Source organism: Manacus candei, unplaced genomic scaffold (assembly GCF_025592945.1).
Source record: "Manacus candei isolate 608988 ecotype Guabito, Panama unplaced genomic scaffold, ASM2559294v1 h1tg000046l, whole genome shotgun sequence".
NCBI lineage: Eukaryota > Metazoa > Chordata > Aves > Passeriformes > Pipridae > Manacus > Manacus candei.
Genome location: NW_026138094.1, coordinates 2283741 through 2302270, shown reverse-complemented (window position 1 = coordinate 2302270; position 18530 = coordinate 2283741). Strand labels below are relative to the sequence as shown.

Here is an 18530-nt window from a genome sequence, read left to right as displayed (position 1 = left end):
CTGTTTTCAGAATAAACAGCTCTCAAATTCCTTTCCCAAAAGAAACACTCAGGACTAGAAAAAAAAAAAGCTAAGTCTATAAATTTATCCTATGGCACTGAAACAGGGATTTAAAGTTGTGCATTGTGTTCTGCTCTTCTGGGTGGATTTCAGACATTCCTTTCTTATCCAGAACTGGAAGTTTTTAGTTCTGTCAAGACTGTATCCACAATAGCTTAATTTTAGGCAGTCTGACATGCAGCTGCATTTATTTAGTCTAAGTACACATTGCAATACTTAAAACGAAAATGTCAAGCTCAGGACTTCTAAACTAAAGATCAAAATCTGCCATCATTACTTTATCTTTTTACTGGTGAGTTGCACGGAATCAGGTAAGGCAGCTATTCCAGCAGGAAGTAGGGACTACATTTCTAGTGATTACAATGCTTTTCTGAAATACATTGTATTTATTACTGTGTACATTAGCTTTATTAGTGACCATTTAACAAAACAGATTTAAGGCTTATGGTTCCCTCCTCACCCCCAAATCTGTACTGAAGTACAGAAGACAGGAACCTTTACAAGTACAGGTCTCAGGAAAAAAATCAAGGAGCAAGTCAGGAGGTGCAACTGAGTTGATGCTCTAAATATTCTTTCCTTTTCCACTAAAGACTGAGTGTTCATTTCACTACATGTACTTAGTAACCTCCACTAATTCCAACTCTTTTTATCATTTAAAATACACCACTACTAATGTGTAGACCAATGGAAGCTCCACCTGAGAACAAGGATTTGTAACTGTAAAGACAGGCTTTTAATATTGTCAAGATTCAGTCCCACCTGTCTTAATGCACCCCTCTGGTGCCACTGAACTGCTCAGCATCACTGTCACTCCATGCAGAAAACTGCACTGTTCACAGCTGCAAAGAAAACAGACTCAGTGTGACTCTGCCACGATTAAGCCATGGCTGGAGGTAGGTCAGATTGTCCAGAAACACTGTATTACCCCTCTCCTTTAGTGAAGGCTGTTCATTTTGTCTAGAACAATACCAAATATGGGAATAAGTAGCCAGCCACTGCTCTCCTGTTTCCTCTCAAGTGTTCCTAGAACGAACCAAGAATAAAAACAAAATAAACGACAGGAAGAAACCACTGCTGGTCATGAACTTATTTCTGCATATTGAGATCAGGTCTCTGTGGACTGGGTGTGCTGGTATTTCAGGCATTAAGAGCCCTGGAACCAGAATTCCTATGTACCACTAGACAAGCTTTAGCAAACAGTACTCATGGGAACAGTGTTAAGGCTTCTGGAGCAGTCAGCTGGGTACTAAGAACTGGGAAACTAAGTACTCCTTTCAATATTAAAACTGTCAGTTAACATTAATACTATCTATGTGAAATAATCCATTCTCTATGTGCTACTGAAGTTCAACCACCCTGTAGCCCCTCAAGAGGCTCACACACTTCATTACATACTCCTGACACTGAGGTCAAGGTCCGTGGAGACTGTAGTAAGTCCTGTAGAGAACAGATATTCTGTGTGTTTGTAGGCAGCTTCAAGCTAGAAGATTAATCTCCAATACTGTATACACTTTTTTAAAACCACAACAGAACCCAGTTTTATTAAAATGTAAGTTTTGTTAGCCACATATGATTTGTTATTTAAAGCAGGTATCAAACTGGGCAAACTCTTATTTTCTCCAATACAGTGGATCTAGTCCTTTATTGCCATATAGAAACATATTACATAGTGCTGTGAGACGAGAGTGACAGTTACAGATATTTAAGTTGCTTAAGAAACCAGGCTTAGCTGCCAGAAACAGGTACTCAACTTTATCTCGAGTTTCACATACTGGATACTCAGGCACTGTCAAGTCCTCTTTCACTTGTAGGTACACTTCTGATCTGACTTACTCTGCTCAAGACCTATCCCTGTCTTCTTTCTCATCTGAAAATGGCTTCTGCCTCCAATTCTGTGGTTGCAACTCAATGCTGAGACAAAAAACAAGTAAAACAGCAAAAGCAGTGGCCTCTCCTACAATGAAGTCATTCTCCCCACTCCCAACTCTGCTTTAAATGGCGCTCAAGTTTTTGATCTTTTAAGGTCAAACCTCAAATCAGACCTCCCCAGACGTACACAGTGCCATAACAGGATCTCCATCTGTAACAAAACATCCCAGTTCACTTTTTTCCCCCGCGTCAAGCCTAATTCTTCTTAAAAAACCACAACAAAACAGCATAATCTGTAGAAATTACTCCAACTTCAAGGGCAAAGTCTATTTGCTGGCAATCTATTCCTATAACCTATAATCATCCAACAGCATGGGCCTTGGAACACTGTTCCTGCAGGGACTTTGCCCTCAACCATCAGTAAGTATGGAACACTGAACACACACCCCGAGGAGCTGCTGAGTCCCAGCACTCAGCTGGAAGGAGGAAGGAAAATGTCCCTCCCCACACGAGTCCTGTGTGCTAATGCCACTCTTCACTAGTGCAACCAGCAAATGTGGCCTTCAGACACCTGCCATTAGGAATTCCCAGCTACTTGAGGAAAAAGCAGGAAGAGGTGCTTTGCAGAGCAAACAGTCACAGCAGAGCAAGGAATGCTGACAGGTTGGGTACAGCTCAGGATGGACTGATGCATTTTTAGCTGCTTAGCAATAGATTCCCCAGCAGGTTTATGCTGCTCCCCTGTAGCAGCAAGCCTGTGCTTCCCTCTCTGCCAGGGCAAACCAATTCCAAAAAGGCACCTTACTCCAGTCTACTCAAGTCTTGCAGGTTACACAAAACCCAGCCAGGATCCCCTCAAAAACTGAAAACATCCAAATTGCCCTACTCTGAGAAGCTATTTTTGCTTTTCCACTGCGAAGCCCAGAATGTTTTCTGTAGGAATCTTTGGTTTGCTGAATGTAGCAATTACTAACCAACATAGCAGTTCTCAGGGTATACTTAAATTTGAGGGGAAACACTGAAAAAGGCTTTGGAGGCTACCAACAACACTGCGTCAAGTTGTGGAAACATGACTGCACATAAGGCACAGTTTTTAGGTGGACAAAAAAAAACTAGTTGAAGTAATTCTGTTATTAGAGGAACTACTATATTTTTATTGGCACAGTAAAATATTTGTTTCCATTGATTAAGGCAATTCAGAAACTAATCAAGTTTGGATGTGGTACAGAAGCCATGTGTAACAAAATCATGCTTTGTAATTCACCGGTTTGCATCGGATCCAAATTTTTAAATCAAATTGTGGTAGGAAAGATATCAAAAGTTTCCTGACAGGAATAGTGTGTCAGTTTAACTGCCTTTCATAAAAACTGCACTATCAAGAATCAACAAAAAAATAGAGAACTAATTATGATCCAAGGGTCTAATGTAACAATGAATTCCTGTGACTAATTATTTTTCATAGATATTTGCATCCTATCATTAATTCCTTAAAAAACATGATCTATATTTAGATAGCAGAAATAATTACACAAAATCCATGTTTCATAGGCCTTACCAGAAGATACTATAGAATTTATTACTGATTCAGACTACGTATACAGCTAATAACTCTGCACTCTGAAAGCAAGAAATGAAATGAATCTCAACAAATTTTAAATTCCCCATTTAATTTAAGTACATCTGTGGCATAAGTATGACTTTTCAACTACTGTCATAAATATGTTTGCACATTTCCCTCTCTTTAGGTATGTACTGAATACAGTTGGGGACCAACCAGTACAGGAAAACAAATTCTTTTGTGACTGAGAAACAAGCAAATCAAACACTTCTCAAACACTGAAAGAAAAAAAAGAAATCCTCAAAAGCATGCACTTGCTTTTGAGTCCCGTGAAATAGTCTTTAAGATTAGGTTTAGTAAAAGTATTCTTCAATATGCCTTAAGAGCACTGCTTCCACTTAGCAAATGAAGTATTTTCCAGTTCTTATACCAAAACATCTGCAATTAGATAGTCCAAACCCCAGGTGATGAGGAGGTGTACATGCTAGTATGTGCCAGAAGAACCACAATTTAAAATATCTAGGTAAACTTTTGTCCTTGGAATCTTCCTACTAACCCCTCAGAGCAGTAGCTCACACCAAATGAGCTATCAGTGTGTCACAACCCCAAGGACTTCAAATGTGTTGGCAGCATTTGTTAAAAGAAATTCCAATACACTTTGTATCCATGCCCTTCTTCACTAAGTTGGGAATAACACAGGGTTAAAAGTTATTGCAAAAGCAAATTTGGAAGCTCTTAGGCATTTGTGCAGACTTGTATCCTTCAAGGCAGTAAAAAAAAAAACCAAAAACCAAACCAAAACAAGATGAGACAAGCTCTTGACTACCGCTTGGCACTGCAAATACATTACTGACAAGAGGTCCCAGCTTCCATCTTTTTGTATTTCTGCTATTAGCAACATCCAACTCAAAGCACAGGAAAAGACATCAATCACTGCAAAAGATAACAGTGCTGGTAAGCTGCCTAGAATTCAAAGCCCCACAAATACTGTGGAATGTCAGACTGAAAGCAGAAGACTGTCCTAGGTGTAAGATCAAACATCAGACAGCATATTTCATAAGACACAAGCAAGAAAGACTTTAAACCTTTCTGTGTGTTGAAAACATTTCCTTTGTTTTATAAAGGGTATCAGGCGGCACTGTTCAGACTTGAGTATGACTTCAACACTTAAATTAGACAAGGCTGACCGAGAAGTGGTTACAAACTCAGGCTCAGCTGATGACAGTGATTCAGTGAGTGGTTCTGAGCTGGCAAAGAAAAAAAGCCCCACATTTCCTGTTACAAGGACAAGTGCAGCGACTCACTGTGAGATTGCCAGTCCAGTTTGAAGGATGCCAACAAAAACCTCTCATTTAGACTTCAGATTGCTGAAGAAAGCATGAAAATAGCTTCTAGAAGCATGTGCTTTTGCATAAACAATTTATGTCCCCTTCTTCTGACGAAGGAGGCTAAAGAAAGACATGTCTCATCATTCCATCTCAAAGCCATTGTACTGTTCCCCTGACAGCCAGAAGTGGCTTTCACCAGACATTTCTGGCAGCTGAAAAAAATCACCCAGATGACAGGAGAGCAGAGCATCAGGCCTACTCTGTAGTCCTTCTGACCCTTCCAGAACAGTGTTGATCACAAAGGATGTTCAAGATCTGCTGATGTCTGGCTTCAGCTTTCAAGTTCACATTTAGTTGCTGAATTTAGCGAGTAATGTTAGTAGGTAATTCTTTGCACTTTGCACCTTGTAAGTAGGCTTCCCATTAAGCATCACTCCTGATAACTCTGACTCATGCTCCAATTGCCAACAATGCTTTCCTTGTCGGCTCTCACATATTTAAAAAAGCATTTTCAGTTTAAAGTAAAAAAACTTCAATTCAGAATTTTTTTTAGAGATACACTTTACAGTTTATGAATCCAATTCACAAGTGGTTTTAATATCCATTAAATGCCACTATATCTTTGGAAAAAGAGCCTTGACCACACCCTTCTTCCTAGGCTACCTACATCAAATAATCTCGGGGTTAGATGTACCTGCTGCTGTACATGATGCCATCAAACCCCAAAGCCTTCACTTATATGAAGTATATTTGATAGATTAGAACCTGTAAGGTTCAGTGTGTGGGAAAGCTTTAGACTAAAGACACCTTTTCCTAGCACAGTAATGGCTTAGTCAAGCAGAGAGATCGGATGCCATGCACTGCCAGGACTTGACTGCACACCTGGGCTCCCCAGAGGCTATTCACATTTTTCAAGAGGTGAGGGAGGAAAGCAGAAGGGGGAAGACTGGAAAGCCAGAAAATGAGGATGAGTCAGGAAAGGAGTGACAGCCGTACTTCCTGGGCAGGACAGTAATTGGCATCTCAGGAACGTGAGGGAAGGGAGTAGGAGATGGGAAAGACTGAACTGAGCCCAGGAAGGTCTGACTAAAATACAGCTCCTCACACCCAAGCTCCCCCAGGAGGCTGAGGCTGCACAAGAGCCCTAACAACGGTGAACATCAGGACAACTCCCCAGAGTCAGAGATCAGGACAACTCCCCAGAGTCAGAGATCCGATCTGACCGGAGAAAATTCTTGTTTACTTTCTGCTGTATTTCTCCAATATTTACAGATACTTCTACACCCGTGCAGTATAAATAGTAAAAGCCAAAGAACACACCATAGCCAAGAGTCCTTTGGCTACGGTATTTTCAAGTTAGCAGGCACTCCATACACCTGCAATACTTCTCCATCCACAGGCAGGGGAAAAAACCACCTCCATCAGTTAATAGGAATTCCAACGATGTGCCAGTGACCAGCTTCGACCAGAAAAGCTCCTTGACAGACAACAGGGAGTGAGGAAGTGAATGACCTCCTACAGATGAGAAAATGGGCAAGAGAATCTTTATATCATTTTCCCTGAGAGGTTTAGCCTATTATGCTGAGGTAAACCTTTGTTGCTCATATTCAAGGTGAGAGTATAAATAAAGTAGCTTCATTCAATGAGTTAACAACAGTGCAAGCCAGCCCTGTCTTACCAAAGCCTACGCCTGGTGATTTCTGTGCTTGCAGAGGAACTGAACTATTTTCCAAATCCTTATTTCTGTAACACACACATATACACACAGACTCCTCCCGGTTCCAAAAACTGCTTCAATTTTACTGCTTCTAGTCTTGCACTGTTAACTCCCAGAACAAACCCCCTTTCAATTAGGTGCAAAATCCTTTTCTAACACAGCTCTTAGTGCTTTCCAGTAGCCACACACCTTCTAGATCCAGAATGCAGCTTCCTAAAAAAGCAGACCGAAGTATTGCATTACAAGAGTACTTTAAGAAACTGAAAAGGAAAGCAGATGAATTTGTCATTTATAAGCATTTATTGTGGCAACACCCAGAACCAAAGGGTAAGCAAAAGTAGGACAACTTGCACAGGCCAACCCCAGACTGGTCTCCATCGGCAGAACTACAGTGACCTGTGTCACAACCCTTCAGAACTTCAGAAAGCTCACTGCCAGGATCCCCCAGGGGCCTTGGCATAGTAAGTGTAAGAGCTAGGAGATCTGGAAGAAAGATCACCTCTTATCTTTTTGCTCCCTTCTTCATCAGATACAGCAACTAAGATAGGTTTTACCAATATAAAGGATTCTCCTGTAGCTCTGAAGATGTTTATTGACACGTTATCTAGCTATACATTAGTATTATCAATATAAACATGCATACTACATTAGAAGACAAATCCAAACACAGGCATTTCAAATTCCTTATGCTGAAATTAGGAACAGAAAACCTTTTATTCTTTAATATAACTTGGATAGAGCAGTGCATGACCATTTAGACTGATGTCACTTTTAGACTAACTCCTACAACTGAGAAGAGAATATACTGGCATTTATGAAATAAAATTAATTTAAATTATTACAAAAGGAGCTAATAAGACTCCTCCAAAGAGATGTGCAACTTTTTAGTGCTTCAAGCAAGGTAACACACTTTCCACGTCGAGGACATCACTCAGACTTTACTGAGAACTGAGAAAAAGCTTGACATTCCATGTGCTCACTATCACAAAGGATCTAAAAAGCTTGTTTTAACGATCCCCAGTCTGCATATGCAGCAATGCTTAAGAACAAGGCAGTGAGACAGGCACAAGTTATCCCTTCGAGATAAGGAAAAGTGGCTGCAAATAGTTTAGTTAAACCACTAACAGCAATGTCACCCCACTTCCTTCACTAGTTTTGTACAGAGGGCGGGGAAAAAAAACATTTCTGGAAGGCAAGAGATTATGAGAAAAACGCTTAAGATGTACAGACATACACAATCACCTGTTCAGCTGCATTTGAGTAATGTTCTGCATACATTAGTGTCTTCTGAAAAAGTGTTCTAACTTACACAATATATCCATAAATCATTCTAAGGTCTAAACTAGAAAGAAACAAAGACAAGCTCGCACACAAACACAAGCCTAAACAAAACACATCAAGTACAAATCATCACCTTTACTACTGAACATGCAACTGTGTTTTGTTGTATTTTATATATCAGACACAGAGAAACACTATATAACTGGGAGATTTTTCCATTAATGCATCTCTAGACATAATGCAAAGCACATGCTCTTACCCTCCCTAATACTCCCCATTTGGCAGAGAGCGAGGTTTGAGTTTAGGCTGCTGTTTGCAGCACCAGACAGAAAAGGACCCTTCCAACAGAGAAGCATCACTGTCTTCCTTGTGACCTGCTTACACAAAAAAAGACTTAAGACAGTACAAGGTCCCAGTTCACATCACACCTTAGCTATTTTAGGACCGAATTCTAAAGGCCAGCACAAGGCCTCTCAGGCTAATCCAGTCTTTTATTTCTGCAGACTTCCAGAGGCACTACATGTAATCCAGACATCTCCAGCATCTGGCTGGACTGGGCTATAAATATCTGCCCTCTACTGATGTCAAGCTATGTTGAACTGCTACAAAAAGGTTCCTTTTTAAAAATCAACTTTCCATCTTTGTTGAAGAGGTGGAAACAGGAAGACACCATGTATGCCCAGACAAAATGCTCATACTGACTGCAGCAGAAAATTGCTTAGCATTGAAATGCTGCTTAAAGGCAACATAGAAACACTTTGGTTTTTCAAGGGAAGTAAATTAGATAACCCTGTCTTGCTCAACAACTTGTGAGTTAATCCAGCTATTGCTGATTCTGCTTTCTCTTGGAGCCTTCCCTTCTTACTCTGCCCAACAAATTGGTACAAAACTGCAGAAGTACTCTAAAACAGAGATCATGCAAAAGCAGCCAAAGTCGATCACTGGTGGCTTCTTGTTGCATTTAGTTGTTTTTGTGGTTGGCTTTTTTTTATATAAATATAGTAGCAGTTTATGCCTTAGAAAATATTGTATTTGCAGATTGACATTCAGTGTTTTATCCTTCAGAGGGCCAAAACCAGCAGACAGTACTCAGGGGAGCAATCTTTCCCTGAAGACTACAGAGCTATTTTACGTGAATCAAGACCACATTATCACATCATTTTTGTGACAAGATCATTTTTGTGACAAGATCATTTTTGTGACAAGATCATTTTTGTGACAAGATCATTTTTGTGACAAGATCATTTTTGTGACAAGATCATTTTTGTGACAAGATCATTTTTGTGACAAGATCATTTTTGTGACAAGATCATTTTTGTGACAAGATCATTTTTGTGACAAGATCATTTTTGTGACAAGATCATTTTTGTGACAAGATCATTTTTGTGACAAGATCATTTTTGTGACAAGATCATTTTTGTGACAAGATCATTTTTGTGACAAGATCATTTTTGTGACAAGATCATTTTTGTGACAAGATCATTTTTGTGACAGATTCTCTATCCAACTCAGGATCCTCCAATGTATCTCCACAAACTATCCCAGGACGTGATGAAAGTTCAAGCACACATTATATGCATAAAGTCCAGCTGACCTTACGTTTCACTTCGAGCAAGTTTCAGCTTCTGCCAAGAGGTTTCCCAAGTATAATGGATAGAGTCCTTCAATGGAGTGGGACTACTTGACACATAATAACCATTTTTTAAGTCTTACAAGCTGCAGCTAAGCTGTTAGAGGCTGGTAGGGGTTTTTTAATTATTATTTTGAATTTAAAGCATTGAAACACAAAGTTAACAAAATAGATGCACTTCAAGAGAAAAATTTCAACAGTTGCCAGATGTTCCTTAGAACTGTGAGCTTTAATGCACTTCTGCCCCACTGTTGCTCATTCCCATCTTGTATTGCCATGTACAGCCATGAAATGTCATGTCTGCAGATCTCCTCCTGAAACCACGCTGTGAGCTCAATATAGATATTCATCTGGATTAAAAATAAACCAGCAAAAAAGAGCACACATATTGCTAAGTCATACAGAGGTTCAGTCTTGGCAGCTGACCTGGGTGGGGCAGTGCACCACGGCAGAGAGACCAGAAGAGGCACGTTTAGACCAGAGACACCTTTACGCACTCTGCTCTCCCAGCCTGCCTGCAAAGTGGGGACAGCACTGATGTCAGTGCTAACCCAGCACCCTGCACTGGGGATGTCAGAGGAGGGAAAGGTCACTCTAAGGTCTACAGAGAAGATATGGCAGAAAAAGACTTAATTTAGAAAACACAAAGCACTCGTAACATTCTGCTTCTTTTTCCCTCCAGACATCAAAACCGTTAAGACAAAGTAAGGGGAAAAATGTGAGTTTTTTAATACAGCACAGAGAATGAGTATAAAGTTTCAGGATATTAGTGGCATGATTCATGTTCATCAGCAGTCATTGTAAGTCCTGCCAGGCAACTCTTCTGCCAGCTAAGTTACAAAATATTACCTTCTAAACAATTGTTTCGGCATAATTATTTGTGAAAGCATCACTTTTAAAAACAATCTTTTCTGGTTTCATTGTACTCATTACTTACCAACAATCTAAAAATGCAGTTCACATTAGCTTGAGATCTCACAGTGAAGGACTACTTCAGTATCAAATCAAAAGCTGGAGCATAACTGTGTCAACACTTCCCTGAAAAGGGTATCTCGTGCAAGAAACTAGTTCTCTTATTTTGATAAAGTAAAACTCGCAGACTGTATTAGCAACTAGTTATGTGCATTGACAAGAACTGTACTTTGCTTGAAACCTTTCATTAAAAAGCAATTAATGGCGTAGATCAACTCGCTGATCTTAAGGTATTAATAGTAACAGGTGGACATCCCTGAATCACCTGCACCAAGGCCTTCCAAGCCCATTTAACATGTCAGCAGTCTGGGCAATGACACAACCTCTGCCAGGGAGCCCATAAGTGTCACAGGTGTCTGTGACCCAGCAAGTACTGAGAAGCAAAGGTTATGGCTAAAGTGTTGATCTGAATCACCTGGCGAAACAAGCAATTCCAGGGAACACACAGACCTTACTCAAAGCTCCTCACCAAAAGCAAGTTTGTAAGAGCTGGTGATATCACTATCGGAGACTTAAACAGACATTTTAGCTTCCTAACTTCTGTGATACTTTATTTAAAGCAAAGACTTGTGCCTGGTTACACCTGTGTGAAGCACAACTGTACTTGCCTCAGGAAGTCAAAGCACAGGCAATTGCAAGTAAGAGGCATCCCTGAAAAGGTATTGGAGGTGAAGCTCTGAATACACAAGGACTAGGCTGGTCAGCTTTCAAAATTTAACCTTAGTTAAGCTTTAGTAGACATATTGCAACACTTTTCTAAGTACCTCAACTCTCAGATCTTTAGTATTCTGATTTAGAACAGTTTCAAATAAATTACTTATTTTAAAGTTGCGGATTTTAGCCTAGTTTATTACCACATCAGATTTTTCACTACTTACTGTAGGTTCTTGTGTAACAGGTAGACATAATCGTTACCTGAATTACTTCGGATGAAAGCCATTATCAATCACCAGGAGGCAATTACTAAGGACAAACCAGGTTTACCTGCCGAACCTCAGTTTTCCCTCGGTCTGGCAGTGATGTGTTTTAGTGATACCGCATCCCCTTATCCCCCCGGCGGTGCCGGAATTCCCGGGATACTCCGGGAGCCGCATCTGCCGCACACGTGTGTGTTCCCCCGGGGCCGAGGTGACACCGGTACCCGAGCACAGGGAGGAGGACACGGCGGCTCGGCCGGGGGCCGCGGGTGTCCCCGCACAGCCCCCTCCGGGAGCGACCTCTAACCCGGAGAGGCGTCACCTGTTGTTCCACCGCGCCGCGTTCCCGTCCCACGGGATTCCCCCCTGCTTCAGGACACAAACATCCGAAACCTCGCTACATCCCGGGCGGCGGGAGAGGGCTGGAGACGCTGCTGGTGCTCCGCAGGCGGCGCCGGCCCTGCCCGCGCCCCGCGGCGGGACGGGCGGGCTCGGGACGCGGCTGAGGCACCGACCCGGCTCCGAGGGCAGTGCCCGGCTCCGAGGGCAGTGCCCGGCTCCGAGGGCAGTGCCCGGCTCCGAGGGCAGTGCCCGGCTCGGCCCCGCTCCCCGCAGGCCGGCGCGGTTACACAACCCCCCCGGCCGGGAGCGGGACACGGGGCGCTGTCGCGGCCCCTTCCCGGCCCCGCGGGGGGAACGACCCGGCCGCGCTCCCGCCGCCGCCCCGGCCCCGCCGAGCCCCGCGCTCACCATCGCGGCTCCTCCGGCGCTGCTGCCCGCGGCTCTGCCCAGACACGCCGGCGCCCCGGGACGGACGGACGGGCGAGAGGGAGAAGGGGAGGGAGCGGGAAGCGGCTCCGCCCTCCCCGCGCGCGCAGCTCCCAGCCAGGGCGGGGCGGGAGCGGGATCGGAGCGGGATCGGGGCGGCGGGAGGCGGCGTGGGATCGGGGTGGCAGCGTGTCCAATTATGTGTCCATACATGGAGAACTCGCCGCGGCGCAGCCGGGACGTCATTCCCGGAGGGAATCCCGGCGCCCTGGAGCGGCTGCTGCTCCTGGAGCGCTCCCGGTGTGCGCCCCGAGCCGGGATAGGCAGCCGGGATAGGCAGCCGGGATAGGCAGCCGGGATAGGCAGCCGGGGCGGCGGGGAGGGCACTGCTGGGTGGGACGTGTTGGAGTCGATGGTCCTTGATGACCAGTGATTCTAAGAGTGGGACTCCATGATCCTGGGGGGTCCCTTCCAGTGCCAACATTCCGTGTGTGACATCCCGTGTATGCTTTGAGCGAACGGTATCGGCCGCGCCCCCGGCGCGTGTGCTGCGGGCTCTGCCCTCCGCCCACGGACCCGCAGAGCTCAGGTGCTGCTAATCCCTGGAAACAATGGAAAGTACGAACCGTCTTGTCACCGAGGGGATGTTGAACCAAGTCCTACGGGCACCTTAAGGGCGCAAAACAGCCCCGGTGCCCGCAGGCAGCCGGTGTCTGCTCCGCGCTGATCGGGTCGTTCTGACTGGGACACAACCGGTACAACTTCAGGGACTGCGCTCTTCTAAGGGATCAAACCAGTAAACCCACGCACAGCCGAGGACTGGAATCCTGTTAAACGCTTCTCCTCGGGATTGAAGCCCCGCTGTTGGCTCTAATGGATTTCTAACCCCACTTCTAAGCCAGAATAGAAATAAAATGGAAACAACATAATGTAACAATCATAACAACAGCCAGACGACGAGTCATATGTTGGTACTGCTTCCAAACCACCTTGAAAAGCACTCCCAATAAGTACAGTTCCTGGTTTTCATCAGTGCATAGTACTGGGATTTAGTGTATTTCTGATTAAAAAGAAGTGCAGTTGTTGGAAAAAATAGGGAATAGTTTATACAGCATATATGTTTTCAATTTTCATTGTTTGTTTTTATATACAAAATAAAGACTTGCTTCCACACTAATTTAGAGATCAGGCATAAATGGATTCACTTCTGACTTTTTGGAGGAAAGCCCTGCTCCAGCTGCTCCAAGGCAGGTGCTGGTTCTGCAGCCAGATCTGCCAGCACAGATGAAGGACAGTGCCACTCACACAGGTACATGGCTTTGTCCTCACGGATCTGGCTGCAGGATAACTCTGATGGTTTGCAGACATCAAACATGGCTCAAAGCACCCTGATGCACACAGCCTGGAAATGGGACTAAACTTCAACCATTTATCTGGCTTCCTCTCGTGTCCCACAGACTTTGATGGTTTGGATGAAACACAACAGCCCTTTGGGCATGTTTCATCCTTGGGGTTGAAGAATAAACAAAACATTTCCTCAGCTCAGCTGGGTTTAGACTGTATGATTACTGATCATGTGAAGCTTGGGATTTCCATAGTGGATTGCTTGGATGTTAGCTGACATTGGTATGAGAGGTAGGAAATACTTTCATTGAGAAAATAGCTGGGTGGTAAATATGAGCTGCAATAGCTATTAAGCAAAAATATATCTGATAATGCTGAAAGTGCACAGAACTTCACAGGAGATGAGTTTCACACTTTTATTCTCAACAGAAGGTAACAGCAGTTTCATGGAAATAGGACAAAAATAATTTTCCTATTATTTCTTTTGAACATGGAAATGTTACATAAAATTATGAGACTGTGATAAAAAGCAGTGAAAAAAACCCTGCAAGAATCCAGAGAGCATATGGATATTGGGCTGACAAAAGAGAGAATGGATACAGATTTTGTAGGTTTTTCTATTTGCTTTGGATGTGGGTCTTTTTAATGTATAAGTTAATTTTCTTAAGACATGTATATTTGTAAGTATGTGTGTTTACATACATACAAACATCTTTATAAAGAGCTATGAAAAAAGAAGAGAAACAAGGCTGTGGATGAATAGTTAAACAGTGCATTCCCACTGGCAGGCTAATGGAGAAAGTGTCCTGAGTTCACTGCAGTTGATGTGTGCTACTGGGTCCATCTACTCCAGATGGACTAGAAGATGACTTTCCACAAAAACCCTAGAGCTGAAGGACTCAGTGCTCTGCATCTGCATGAACCTTTGCTAAGCACTGTGTGTACCTAGCATAGACTAATTCACAATGAACTCTTTTCATGCTTTTAAACATTCTGCTTATTTTAATGATAAACATCTAAGTCCCAAGCTGACTGTATGAAGTGAATGACACTTATTCAACATCCATGCTTGAAAGCAGGGGAAGGCATTTCCCTTTGAATGTCAGTGGTGGAGTGCCTGGTCTGCACACCTGGGTCCTCCAGCCAAGAATGTACAAGTCATCTGTGAGAAAGGCAGAACCTTTTCAGGTGGAGTCAGGAGGACCCTCTGTACTTTTAAATGATGCACAAAACTTAGAAATGGTGACATTCCTGTCATAACGTTCCTATGGACAGGTTACCTCACTCGAAAAGATTTAAGAAAAATTTCCTGCACTGAGAACTTCCATCAGTTTTTTCAGCTTGTGTATTGTCTGACAGTATGTTTGTTTGGTAACACCTACCGGCTCATGCACAGGGTGCTAAGAGTCAAGACTTATTTTGAGGATATTTTCTAGCTGCAAGCAGGTGCAGCACTTGATCCTCCTGATACTGATCGCTGGTGCTAAGCTTCAGGAAAGTACTTAAGGACAAGCTTCCATTAAGTGCCTGAGGAGGTTTGTTGGCTTAGCATTTGTGACTTCCAGAGGCTCAGCACTCACAGGGTGACTGCAGCCTCTTTGCCATCGCCTGTTTTGGAGCCCACTCTGCACTGGGCAGTACCACAAGAGAGAAGTTGTTGGCTCCACAGCGCAGCTGGTGACTCACACGTGCCTTCCCACCTACCCACTGCCTGCGTGACACTGTGTGCCAGCACCAAACAGGAACCGGGCTCGTGACAAAGTGTAAAAGCACTAAACTGTCTGAAAAAGCCACAGAATGTAACTTCCCCTTGCCCTCCATTCTAAAATCATAATTGTGCCTTCAGAAAGAAACGACTCTTACAAGAAGTCAGTGAATCTGGAAAAGATTAGAAATTTTAACGAAGTGCTCTGACTGCTTCCTAATTGGTTAAAACTGACAGCAAAGAAAAAAAACATATTAGTGCTTTTCTCTCACTTAGAAACTATAATTAGAATAGGTTTTATAAGCCATATATTTGCCTTCTGTTGACTAGAATAATTTAATTAATAATTTAATTAATGCTTGAAAGCCATTAAAACAAGGCTTTAAGAGCCTTAACAAGACATCATACTTTTAGTTAGAAAACCACACAGTCTGGTACTTAGAAAGATGAAGGATTTGTATCATAGAAAAACAAATTATATTAGATTAAGGAAACTTCAAAAATTCAATGTATTTTTTTTCCTGTATCTGCCTTCCAAAGAATAAACAGATACTTTTTAATCACAACATTTTCTTCTAAAATGCAGATGGTTACACTCTGCCTTCAGTTACACTTGGAATATGCAGAATTCTACTTCCAGGAAATAAATGGATTCAACAATTTCTTCTTGTGAAATGTAGGGAGAAGCAAAATGGCATGTATTAGACAAAGGCAGAATTTTATGACTTAAAATGTGATGAAATCACTTCAGTGATTAGGACAGGTTTCCACATTGAAAAACAGTATAACCGTTGTAGCTTTCTCTCACTCCCTTTCTCTGTGCCCAACACAATTTCTTCTTTCCTCTCTTTGGTTGGCCCCAAATGAGAGAAGCAAACCTGTTCAGAAAACGTGCCCTTAACATGTTCAATGTGTCCATCTAAAATAGCACTGGAGTAAAAATTACAGTAGCAAAGTCAACAGCCCTTTTTCATCCGCTGCTTGGTTTGGATCTTTTTGAGGAAAAGTAGCATGTGACTCTCTCACTCTGGATCTGATTAAGAGATGCCTCAGATGCAAGAGACACTTAGAATTCATGGAGTTGAATTTTTTCTCCAACTGCAAACCAAAACGTATGAATAATGCTGTTATTTGCAAGGCTGGTATAAATCTGGAAGAAGTCCACGAGGACTTGGTAACCGAGGAGTTCTGCCTCCTGTGTTCCTGTGACTGAATTCAGTTAAGCTACGTAGATTCACAACAACAAAATTGCAAGAATTGTTTTTTTTTTTTCCTCAAAGGGAGGTTTTTTTAAAACACTACACAAGCTTTTAAGATCAAAACTTTATGTTATGATGGGCAACCTGATCTAACAACAACATTAGCCTTGCTTTGAGCAGGGAGTTGGTCCATATTCCCTCTGAGGTCCCTTCCAGCCTAAATTACTCTATTTCTGTAATTCTGTGATTATTTGAAATGGGGCTGCATTCATGAGTGAGACAGTTGAAGACTCCAGAATAAATTAATGTTATTCTTCTTGTTGTGCCCTGATGAAAAAAGTGATCATGATATGAATTTGCCTTAAAGAAAATAAATGTACATGTTCACTGTGAATGACACTGAAGATGTAATGATATAAAATACAACAGTTTAGTACTGCTTTCGTTAGAAACATCAAGAGTGTGATATAAGTACAAAAAATAATGATCTCTGATAACACAACATGAAAAGAGCATCTGTGTGGGTCAAACCAAAGACCATTCACCTCAAATATTGTGTTGGACAGTGGTGTAAGGGATGCCTTGAGAAGAGGGTAAGAACAAACAAAAATTTACATGTCTTGGCCACATGTCTTGGCCCACTCTGTCGCCAGAGAAGGGCTAGAGGGAGAAAGCAGCATGGGGGGACCTTTTAAAGTTATTTTCAAGACTGAAGTAGAGGTACAAATGTTATGTTTTTAAATTAAAATAACTTCAATCAATTTGCTTTTACTAAAAATTTCCTTTCAAGCCCTACTCTGCAGACATACACACTCAAAAAAATACTGAGTATCCGAGCAGTCCTTTAGCAAGAAAAATCACTAGACAGGTACAAAATACCTACACAAGAGCATGAAGTCAGTCTAGTTTGGCCAGGGCAGGGAATACAGCTGTGTACAGCAGCAAGTTCAGCAGAGGCCAGTGAGATGGTCGGGGGCTGGATCCCTGAGGAAAGGCTGGGAATGCAGGGCTTGCTCAGCCTGAGGAAAGGAGACTTTGGGGCACCTAACAAGAGCCCCCAGCATCTGTGAGGAAGTCATCGAGATGGCAAAGTCTGACTCTTCACAGTGGCACATGGTGGGAAGACAACAACATAGACGCAAACAAGAGGGGTTCCGGACTAGGTATAAAGAAAATGTTCTTCCCCAGCAGCCAAACAAGCAGGGGTGATCACAGGCTGTCCAAAAAAGCTGGGGGGCCTCCATCCTTGAAGGTTTTCAAGAGCAGGTTGGGTAAAACCCTGGGCAACTGTATTTGGCCTCATCAATGACCTCGCCTGGAGCAGGAGGTTGGCCAAGTGCTCTCCTGGGTCCATTGTAAGCTGAATTATCCCACAATCCAATGACTCTCAGTTCATAATTTTGAAAGCACTTACGGCATGTTTTTTTTCTGGTCCGATCTTTTGATGATAAAATAATCATCAAATTTTAAAATAAATAGGTCAATCAGAGTGTGGGCTCAGACCCTGTCTTGTTTTCCACAATAGCATGTGCACAGTATAACCCTTTTTTCCTTCACATCTGACTGATTCCCAGTCCTGCAATGGTTTGCCTATACAACAATATGGGATGTGGCATGAATTTTAACTAAAAACAGAGACAATCTGCTATTTCAGAGTGAAGTGGTGCAGTTTGCCTTGGATTTCATTTACCTTTGTTTACCCAAGGTGATTGTAACTAACGAAATCCAAGGAACGACACAAGCAGGAACAAAAGTGAAGGCAGACACACCCTCTGTGGATTTGTTTATCCAGTAATACTTTCTCTCAGCTCGCACGCCTCTGCTGTACAAGCAGACAGCTCTCATTTGCTGCGATATGTGAAGTTTCACTGAAGCTGCACGTTAGGTCTCGTTTGAAAATGTAACCTGGAAATCTCACAAACAAGATTAGTATTTGCCATTGATTTCAACAATCTTGTACTCCGACACGGTTTGATATGAGCCCTGGAAACCCCCATGCCTTTAGTCATACTCTCGGCTCGAAACTCGGAGTCACCGCTGTTTGCCCCCGCCGAACTTTCCGTCCGGGGGCCGGTGTTTGCGGGCGCGGGAGGCGCGGGCACTGCCCCCGCTCCGTGCCCACTGCTCGACCCCGAGCCTCGAGTGTGTGCGGGGCCCTTCCCCTCCCTCCCTCCTCGCCGAG

At 43.0% G+C, this 18530-nt stretch overlaps 1 protein-coding gene across 3 annotated transcripts in view; it reads right to left on the bottom strand.

The window, feature by feature from the left end:
* MYO1E (myosin IE) overlaps positions 1–18530 on the bottom strand; it is a 191205-nt gene that overhangs the window by 67275 nt on the left and 105400 nt on the right. Inside the window, exon 1 of one of the 3 annotated variants that reach the window (XM_051796390.1) lies at positions 12083–12367. The exons of 1 other annotated variant lie outside the window; for it this stretch is intronic. In XM_051796390.1, the coding sequence (XP_051652350.1) occupies positions 12083–12346 (264 nt within the window). In that variant the 5' untranslated portion in view covers positions 12347–12367. Of the gene's footprint in view, positions 1–11654; positions 11987–12082; positions 12368–18530 lie in introns of those variants that run through there. One more of the 3 variants, XM_051796392.1, reaches the window with a different exon arrangement.